The 11,215-nt window shown below is 35.8% G+C and overlaps 1 protein-coding gene across 1 annotated transcript; it reads right to left on the bottom strand.

Annotated features, from left to right (window-relative positions):
* Positions 1–4,984: 4,984 nt before the first annotated feature.
* On the bottom strand, positions 4,985–5,521 carry LOC110307466. Its single transcript, XM_021179698.1, has one exon. It carries the CDS (start codon positions 5,490–5,492, stop codon positions 5,070–5,072), a length of 423 nt encoding a protein of 140 aa, XP_021035357.1. The 5' UTR covers positions 5,493–5,521; the 3' UTR covers positions 4,985–5,069.
* Between the last annotated feature and the right edge of the window lie 5,694 nt (positions 5,522–11,215).

The raw sequence follows: 11,215 nt of genomic DNA, 5'->3' as shown, positions 1-11,215 counted from the left end.
ATATATTATTCTTATAGTAACACCTAAACAAGAATATTATTTATTATAAGAACAATTTTTAAATATAAAAGTATAATGGCAGAATCATCATTTTACAGAATCTAATGAAAGGAAATTATTCCAAAAGATGGCATTAGTTTATAGAAATCAAAAATTCTATCCTAGACTTACGTTAGAAGGCATCAACATCCATTATTTCAAGGTTTGTGTCTCATCAGAAATAAAATGTAAATCATGATAACTTTAAGGTATTCATGATTGCTTCAGAAATCTCAGATCAATGATTTTTTAATTAATTGTGGAATAATTTGGCAACTGTTAATTTGGAGAAGCTCAATACAGACAGCTTAGTTTCAATTACACAAATTTATCCTTACAACAGGTAACAGCTGTTTCAAATGGACTTTAATTTTGGGTTGTCTAATGCACTAAAGTGAACAATCGTAGAAGGTTTTCATTTTTCTGAAATTCAAATAAAGAATTTTAGTATCATTTATTTCCATTGAAACATGGTATATGTTTGTGACTTTATAGTGACTAAGTTGAAACTATAATGAACATCATTTTGCATGTATTATGCTACATATTTTGGATAACAAATACCATCTAAACATCATACTTTCACTAAACATAATTTTTTAAAAGTATCCTGTCTGCAATGAACTAACATATTTGAGATGCATATGCACATTTAGGAGAACATTATGTAAAAGTAGGAATAACAGCACTCATGCACATGAGCCCATATAGGTTCACACACACAGAGCAACATACCTCAAAGAGAGTGACTTAAATCTACAAAACAGAAAACAAACCATGCAAATTAAAGTGCAAAATCGTAATACGAAAAGGCTATAACAGTAGCAGGTAACAGTGAAAATATGTGTGCTTGAGGATAGTACTAGTGTTGCCCTTTGTTATAGGAAGAACAGAGAAGTGTAATTGCTGTGTCTGGGGAGAATAAACGTCAGGACATGTGAGAGTCTGCTGTCAGAGTTGTGCATTGTAGATCATCCAAAGAGGAAAACCTAAAGAGACTCAGTGTCTGAAAGACTGGCAGAGAAATAATGACAAGGAAGAAATCATAATATGTTAAGAAAATATTTATGATTAATATATACACAACAGAAATATTCTTCAAAACAAATACAACTTTCTTAGAAAAACTTGGATCAGCCTAAGTATATCATGTTTGGAGTCTAGTTCAAGATTACAAAACAACTTTCCCTTAACAGCAGGAAAAATTTTCTTCACTAACAAACAAGGAATTGGTTACTTATTTTCACAGTGCACAAAAAATATCAATGCATAGTTTATGAAATTTCTTGATGTAGGAGCTGAAACTTTAAAACTTCTGTAAGAAAATATAGCAAAGCAATTCAGAATCTAGGCATAGGCAACCTCTTTCTAACTAGGATCCAGATTTTTTTTTTTTTTTTTTTTTTTTTTTTTTTTTTTCGAGACAGGGTTTCTCTTTATAGCTCTGGCTGTCCTAGTGCTCACTTTGTAGACCAAGCTGGCCTCGAACTCAGAAATCCGCCTGCCTCTGGATCCAGATTCTTAGGGAACAAAAATAATAATAAAAAAAAAAATGGACAAGCAGGGTTGATTTAGAAAGCACAGGAGGGGGCCCTTTGTAAAATGTAGAGTAAGCCTACAGACACAGGGAGAGAATGTCTACTGTGTATCAAACATGGAACTAAAATGCTGAGTACACCAGGAACTTAAGAACTTAAACAAGAATAAATCAATCAATACATGAGCAATTAACATGAATAGGTATTTGTTAAATGTCATAAACAACAAATAGACGAACAGTTTCAATACCATATGCCAACATGGAGATGCAAATCAAGATTATATTGATTTTTCCACTTCCCTTTATTCAGAATGTGTATAGCAATATTGGGCTTGGTGTTTCCTAATGAAGAGAACTGGAAAACTTCAAGTAAAGCGAAATAAATGAAACTCAGAAGGGTAAGTGTCACATATTTTTTTTTCTTATATATGGATTCTTTAAAGAACATGAAGCAGTAGGTAGAGGTACAACTAGAGAATCCTTATAAGAGTGGAAGGAGGTGAGGAATAAATGTAGAGATGTGAGCTATCAGAGTAATAAATATTTTACTGTGTTAAAATATCAAGAAAATTCATGATTTTGTACAATTTTTATAGACCCAAAAACTGTATTTATATACAAAAAACTTAATACGTTACACTTATATATCCAGTGAACAAAGTATGTACTATTATTTTGATATGATAAATTTGCCTAGCATTCCACTTACATTTGTTAGTTACATTTGTTATTCGCTTATTAGTCTTTTCTGCTCCCTCAAACACAAAGGTGAGCATGGAAATTCACATGGAATGTTTTTTGTTTTTGCTTATTTTTATAGTCCACAAAGACAAAGTGCTCCCCACTCACTGCTTGAATGTAAAGATGCCCTTCTGTGGAATCTGTAAGTAAAAGCTTGAAGAGCAAAGTAGGTTCTGGGAAGGAATTCTGGACTGTGGATCTCACTGAGTAGGTGATGTGATCAAAGTTTGGATAGGTAGCTCTGGTCTTGTGAAATTAATGGTCCTGAATCAGGTGAAAAGGGAGCCCAAGTGACACATGATAGAGAACAAGGTACATAAGTGCTTCATAGCATCAGCTCAATCAAAGGGAACAGGGAAATATTATGATTACTAAAACAACCCAGAAAATACTAAGCATTGAGCTGCAATCAAATGAAAATGTACAGAACATCCCCTTGTCCTGATCAAGAAAAAAAAATGTTATTCTAGAACATGTTTACAATTGCAGCTTTGTCTTCATGGGAAGATGAGACTGAAGGATGTCACCTAAGACTCTTTGTGACAGCATAGACCTTTTATAAAATGAATGAATTAATAGGCTAGAAATTTTAGAGTAGAAAATGGAATATTCTGGCAGTGACATATTTATTTAACTTAGAGAGCTGGTATTTAAATGCTTTTATAGACAGTGATAATGTTGAAAACTAGGGTTTGGGGTTTTAATACAGAATACATTTCTATATGAAGAATTCATTTTTGGTGCATTTTATACTCTTAGTTTTATCACCTACCCACCCCCTCCTTTCCTCTAAACACAGTTATTTTCAATTGAGCACACTTAAGTGTTAAATATTGTTAATTATTTTCTGTAATAAACAATATGTTTGAAGTAATAATATGTTTTGCTTACAACAATTTGAATGGGCTTTCTTTAACCTGTTCTTGTTGGTATTTTTTGGAAATTATGGGGCTATTAGGAGGCATAGACTTCGTGAAGAAAGCACATTCCTGGGAATGGAATTTGAGGGTTTAGAGTCTTTTCTCATTTCTGCCCTACCCTCCTGGGTTACTACATAAATGAAGTACCAGACAGCTTCATGCTCCTGTTAGCCTCTCATACCTTCTCTGTCATCATGGATAAACAAGTCAAAATAAGCCTTTTTTATATAAGTTGCTTTTGGTCATGCTATTTTGCCATAGTAACTAATGTAAAGTATCTAATATAGTGCTTATCAACGTTCAGTGTGCAGATTATTCATATTAAAATATATGTAACTCCAAAATCTAGCAATTCACTGTGACAGATAAAATTTTTGAATAAGAAAATCACCCCCTTGAGGTATATCCCCAATAGAATGATTTGTATTGTGAAAGCTCTTTCACTATCACAACTCTCAGTCTGGCAATGAGATGACTTCTCTGTCAAGAGTATGTGCCCCGTGTGAAGGACACAAAGATGTTTACCTACTATGTCACTGACGAGAGCAAAGAGCAAGTAGCCAACTCTCTTTGTGGAGTGTGTAGAAGCAGGGCTTTGAAGTGGTTTATATGGCTGTGCCTATTGATGAGTCCAGCACATAAAAGCGCAAGAAATTTGATGGTAAGAGCCTGATCTCTGTGACTAAAGAGGATAAGGAAGAGACTAAAATGAAGGTGAGCAAGCTCAGGACTGATAATCTCTGCAAGCACATGAAGGAGATCTTAGACAATAGGCTTGTGTCTTCACCCTGCTGCATTGTGACAAGTACCTACAGTTGGACATACATCATGAAGGTCCAGGCACTGTGAGACAATTCTAGGTTACATGATGGTCAAAAACCACCCAGAGATCCATCCTGACCCCATGACAGAAGTCTGAGGCAGACAGAAGCCATGATTTTTAATACTAAGATACCCATTTATTGTCTTTCTGTATGGTGATATTATAGTTGTACATAGTGTGTGAAAATGGAAGTGGCCAAACAATGATCATGTGTTGCAACTAGTAACTCTTTGTGTAGTAAGACCCATCCAAATATCCCTAAGAGATCCAACAAAGATGGACTCATCACAGAGGACAGAGCAAGAAAGCTGTGTTTTAACAAATTAGTTCATACAATACTGAAAACTCAGTTTAGAAACATGAAAACTGAATTTAAGTGCATTTAATTGATTATTAATATTAAACCAATAATGTCTGTCCACATAAAATTAAAACATTAATTTATAAAAGAAATCAGTTATTTTCAGTTTTAGCCTCATCTATATTGGTCTAAACCAAGTCGCTGGTGGGATTTCTAGATGTTTCAGTTTCTTATCAATCTAATACTATTTTGTATGAGTGGTAATGCCGACTTGAAGAAAGAATTTCCAGAAAAGATGAACCATGGAATTCAAAGGGCATACCTTAATTTTTTTTATAGTTATAGACTATGATGAATACCATTTTCAATTCTAGCTTACTTTATAAAACTAAGAACAAGGTCGTGAGAGTCATTATGATTGACTTTTCTCTACAGTTGAATACCATCTACCTGTGTAGTATTGATCCAGCTATACTATGATATGTCAAAGATCGTTAGCAGTATACCTTTTCCTGTCTTCTTTTCTTCTCAAATAATGCAGTTTCTAAAAATGACCATGCAAAATAGCAATTGAAAAACACCGTGACGCACACAGAAGTTACCATTCATTATTTCAAGATTTGTTTTTCATTTCCACAAGGTATTTTATTACAGTTTAATCAACAATGCCCAAACATTTTCATGTAAGGGTGAAGTGACCGGTCTCTACTGAAAAAACCACTTTCGCACTCGTTTTGGAATAGAGCATTGAGAGGGTCCTGGGTCTTGGGATGTTCCAGGTAGAGGTGAGTCACTATTTGAATTCCGAGATCTTTTTGGTACCTGTTCTTTCTTCTTTTTTTGATTTTGTTTCTTTTTACCATTCTGCCGGTAGTAAAAGACCAATATGGTGCGTTTTCTTCCTTTCTTCTTGTCTTCTGAGTTTTCTTCAAGCACAGATTGAACTGTGTTCATTATATCGGGCAGGTTTTCATGTGCGGTGCCTTTCGCTGGACGACGAAATCTTTGTTTCTGGCTTCTGGCCCTTCTTTCTCCTGCATTTGAGTTCTCAGATGACTCTTCACTGGAGGTGGCTTCAGAGACTGTACCTGAACTAGATTCATCTGGATCCTCAGTCGAGTCCTCCATGTTATAGCTGTACTGGCTATAGTTAAATATGGGATGCCTAATATATATATATATCCTCTCAGAACAATGAGAGCCACGCCCTTGAGCTTTGATTGGCTAATAAAATATTCCTCCAGCCAATGGTATGTCTATGGCTACTTGGATGTCACAAAGGTACCTGTCCTACAACTTCCATGAACTGGTAAGGGGAGAAGTATCATAGAGAAAGAATTAAAAAAATTTAGAGTAAGGGATCTTATATAACTCACTCAAAATAATCTTTTATTATATACTTTAATTTAGAATAGATTATTTTCTTATGTAAGGCCTTATTATAGTTTCTCCTCTCTCCACTCCTCTCATTCCTCTACACATCTCCTTTTTTCTGGATCCACCACCATTCTCTATCTCATTAGAAAAGATTAGGCTTCTAACATACTTATTCTAGGTGCTAAAAATCCCCTAAAAGTACTAAGCTCATAGCCTATGTGTATTTGCATGTATTTTATTGAATATTTTGTTATCTGTGTTCATAAGGCAAGTTGGTCTGTAGTTCTTTCTTTTTTGAGTGGTTATGAGAATCGGTATCAGGGGCAGCTATGTCCTCAGAAAATGAACTGGAAAATGTTTCTTCTCTGGAATAATTTGATGAGTATTGACACCAAATATTAGAAAGTCTGGTTTAATTCTGCATTAAAACTATATTATATTTCATTAGGAGTTAGGGCGTATAGGGCTATATAAATTGTTTATATCTTCTTGATTTAACTTTGATAAGTGTTTGCTATTGAGATTATTATTATTATTATTATTATTATTATTATTATTATTATTATTTTAGATTTTCCAGGTTGGTGATGAACAGATATTTAAACTATATTCTTTTGATTCTCTCGTTTTACTTGCTCTCTGTTATGTGCCCCTTTTTGTTAATTTAGAAATTTTGTTTTTATCATTTAAACCAAATTTAAAATTTGGATATATTTTGATTATAAACTTACTCTCTCCAATGTCCTTTCACGTAATATCCCTACCCACCCCACTGTAAGTTTCTTCTCAAGAAACAGAGGAAAACCCAATATAACTACAACTCTCACTCTAAACCAGGAAAAATAGGATACCTCATAAGAAAAAGACTACCCCACCTAGGGATCCATCCCATCTGCAGACACCAACCCCCCACACTATTGTTGACACCAAGAAGAGTTTGCTGTCAGGAGCCTAGTATGGCTGTTCCCTGAGAGGTTCTACCAGTACCTGACCAATACAGATGCAGATACTCATAGCCAAACATCAGACTGAGCCCAGAGATCATATTGAAAGAGTTAGTGGAAGGACTGAAGAAGATGAAGGGGATTGCAACCCCATAGGAAGAACAATATCAACTGGAGCTCTCAGGGACTAAACCACCAACCAAAGAGTATACATGAAGGGAGCCATGACTCCAGATACATATGTAGTAGCAGAGGATGGCCTTTTCTGACTGATATCAGTGGGAGGGGAGGCCCTAGGTCCTATGGAGGCTTGATGCTCCAGTGTTAGGTGATGTTACAGCAGTGAGGGAGGAGTGGGTGAGTGGGTGACGGAACACTCTCACAGAGGCAAAGGAGAGGGGGAGAGGGCGATGGGATAAGGGTTTGTGGAGGGGTATCCAGGAAGAAGGATATTATTTGAAATGTAAACAAATAATAAAAAATACTATAAACAAGTAAAAGCACATACAAAATTATTGAGTCCAGATATGTTAACTATTACTGAACCTGAGGCCTGCCCTGTAGTGGTGGATATACCCAGTATCATTCTAGTGGGGAAAATGGACTTTCCTTCTACTAGCATTTATGACAGTTAATTTGTTAAACTTTACCCTAGTGACTAAGTTTTCATTCATTCATTAATTTTTAAATACAACCAACCAATCTATCTCTATCTATCTATCTATCTATCTATCTATCTATCTATCTATCTATCTATCTATCATCTATCTATCTACACACACGCACACACATACACACACACACACACACACACACAATTCCTATCAAATCTAAGTTGTATAAGACAAATCAACAGAAAGAAGGAACAGGTACAAGAGCCACAGATACACTGAGGAATCTTATAAAAATACTAAAAAAAAAAAAAAAATGGCATGATGTACAGGCAGAGGAGTTGGTAAAGGCCAGTACAGATATTGTTCATGCTGCCTCAGTCTTTGTGACTTCATATGAGCCATGCTTATGTTGATTTAGAGGACCTTATTTTCTTAGTAGCCTCCTTATCCCCCTGGCTCTTACACTATGTCTGCTCCTCTTCTGCAGGGTTTCCTGAGCTCTGAAGGGAGTGATTTGATGGACAACATACTTACAACTGTCTGTATAATGTTTGGTTGTGGGTCTGTATATTTCTTCCTATCCTCTGCAGGAGGAAACCTCTTTGGTGGTGGCTGAACAAGGCACAGATCTGATTATAACCCCCTCCTCCCAAAATTACAAATCATGGCTTAGGGCCTAGGGATTTTGTGTTAGTATTACAGAGCTTGCTTAATACTGGGATAGATCCCTAACAACATAAAAAGAAATTCTCATGGAAAAAAAAGTGGATGAGGAACAAGAAATGACTCCTAAAATGGAAAATGGAATAATCTTGAACATATTCTGCCCCCCTTTCTTAAAAACATGCCCCCTCCCTTTCTCTTCTGAGCTGCTGTGGATTCCTCTGGCACCCAAACTGGCACATCAATTCTCTGTGAGGCCAGGCTCACCCTCTCCCTCTGAGGCCACACAAGGCAGCCCAGTTAGAAGAACATATACCACGGACGAGCAACAGCTTTTGGGATAGCTCCCTGTTACTGTTTGTTCAGGATTCACAGGAAGACAAAATTGCACATTTGTTCCATATGTGTGACAAGATCTAGGGTCAGCCTGTGTATGCTATTTGGTTGGTGGTTCAGTCTCTAAGAGTCCCAAGGGTCCAGGTTAGTTGACTCTGTTGGTCTCCCTATGGAGTTCATATCCTCTTCTGGGCCACAATCCTCCCTATTCTTCCACAAGAGTCCCAAAGCTCCATCCACTGCTTGGCTATGGGTGTCTGAATCTCTCTGAGTCAGCTGGTGCGTAGAACCTCTCAGAGGAAAGACTGCTAGATGCCTGTCTTCAGGCACATCAGAGAATCATCAAAAGTATCAGGGATATATGCTTTGCCATGGAATGAGTCTCAAGTTAGGTCTTATAAGAACAACAATAATTCTAATCACAATGATGGTTTGAAGAAACTAGAACTTTTACATCCTGAAGTTACCTGTAGAAAATTAGGAAACCCAAATTTCAAAGTACTCTTCCTTCAGTGTAAATGACGGGCGAGACCTATGAGACTCTTGAAATTCACAAGAAACTTGTAAGACTCAGAAAACTCAGGCAATTCCAAGACTAAGAGCCCTCTTTCCAAACTTCCATAAGTAATAACTACTGAGGAGAGGGAACACCTTGACAGAAAAGCTGCTGGTAAGCATGGAGGAATCCAGGAATGTGGCTCTTTTAAGCCTTCAGTCATAATAAGCAGATATTTCCCCTCATGCATGCTTCTACGTGACTCATAAACTATCTCATTGCTTCATTAAAGAGGACTTAAACAGAATCATTCTTTTACATACATATAGTGTTCTACCAGTTCACTATGTACTAATACTTGACATTGTGTTATTTTCTATGTGTGTGTGTACATGTGCATGTACAAACAGATATGCATCCTTCTCAGTCTATGTGTTGCTTGTATGTATATGATCATGAGACTGCTTTAATTTTTAATTATTTTATTTATTTTATTTTATATACATTGGTTACTTGTCTGCATGTTTGAGGGTGCCAGTTTTCACCAGGTCAGGAGTTCCAGACAGTTGTAAACTGCCATGAGGGTACCTGGAATTGAACCTGGGTGCTTTGGAAGAGCAGCTAGTGCTATTAATTGATGAGCCATCTCTCCAGCCCACACTACTTTATATTGGATAACAGAATCTTCCTTGCGAAAGACCTAATTAATCTTCATGGCATTTAGCAACTCCTGGAACACAATCAGTCATACAGTATAAAAGCATGGAGCCTCATTGTAAAAATAACAAGTAATTTTCTTTGTTTACAGGCCAAAGAATGTGACCCTTCAATTCTCTGATCATACTATCAAAGACAGCTGAGCTATCTTTTCTGGTGGAGCTCTGCTTCAGAACTAGCAGTTCTATCTTTCCCTAATTTGACTCATGATTGGCTGAGGCTATCATGGTGTAACTCACCTATAAAAGCTCAAGTGAATGGTAATTCACCTCAACATCTTTTCTAAAATTGTGTAACTTTTTTTGTTGTTGTTGTTTCAACGACAATAGAAGAGTCATAGGTAAACCCCATTTCCTCATAAAATTGAAATTAATATATAATAATAAAATGTGGATAATTCAAAACGATATTGTAACTGCAAGTATGGTCATAAGGAATGAATTTAGTGTACAAATAATAAATAAACTGAGATCGTTTATTTTTTTATAAAATGAAGACACATTGTTGATTCTTTAAAGAGATTTTACAAGAGGATGTTACACATATCTTTCAAAAAGTCAAAGAGATAATTTTAAAACTCACTGTACCCTACTTCTACTACCATAGAATACATAAGATTCTAAAGCTAAGACATAATTTACATATTTTGTGTATCCGTGTGTTTGTGAGTGCAGGTGAAGATTCATATGTATGTAGAAAACCTTAGGATAATGTTAATGTTGGCTGTTGTTACTCAGGTAAGGTCCACTTTTGGTATTTGAGAGAGTATGTCACTCTCCTGGAAGTCAAATAGTTTAGACTGGTTGACAAGTAATATCTGGGGATAGAGTTTCTAGGGAACATTTTATTTTTTTTAATTCCTTCCCTTTTTAACTATTGTAATTTTGTAATCCCTTTTCTCATATAATGTCCCACAATATAGTGTCTTCACACCTCAAAGAAAATCAGTATTCATTTCTTTTAGTCCCTGGAAAAGGATGAAAATTAACATTGTATGTGGTAAAATGTAGAATCATACACCATGGAAACAAGAGCACAACTATGGATGTGCTTCCCCAAGTACCATCCATATTTGCTTTCCTAGAGACCTCTTGATGGCTTGGAACTCACCAAAGAAAAAGTGAGGCCAATTTCTATGAGTATTCCAGGGAACTACCCATCCCTGCCCTTTCCAACTATTTTACAATAGTTCTGAGAATCAGACTTGGGTACTCATGGTTTTTTTTAGGTAAGTGTTTTATTGCCTGAGCTGTTTCCCAAGACATGACCAATTTTGAGATCTGTGGGGTTTTTTTTTTGGTTTTTTGTTTGTTTGTTTGTTTGTTTTTGTTTTTTGTTTCTATTTGTTGGAACTCTGATGCTGACAATTCATCCCATTTCTTCATACAGAGAGTTCCTTATCTAAAATTGAGAAATGTAGAATTTAATGTAATCTTATCACAATGTACTATAAAATGTAAAACCACTCATTCAGTTCTGTATCTTAGAGTCACAAAAAACTAGACATAGAAAGATAAAATTAAAATCAGAATGATATGAACGGGTGTTGTATTTTGTCAAATGTCTTTTCAGCATCTAACGAAATGATCATGTTTGTTGTTGTTGTTGTTTTCCCTAACATTATTACTGATGCTACATTGTGCTTACAGACAGGTACCTAGCTTAGTTGTCTTCTGAGAAGCCCTACCAGCAGCTGACTGAGAC

The sequence above is a fragment of the Mus caroli genome, chromosome 12 (assembly GCF_900094665.2).
Source record: "Mus caroli chromosome 12, CAROLI_EIJ_v1.1, whole genome shotgun sequence".
In the NCBI taxonomy this organism is placed as follows: Eukaryota; Metazoa; Chordata; class Mammalia; order Rodentia; family Muridae; genus Mus; species Mus caroli.
The sequence above is the reverse complement of the archived record's forward strand: the minus strand, read 5'-3'. Positions and strand labels throughout refer to the sequence as shown.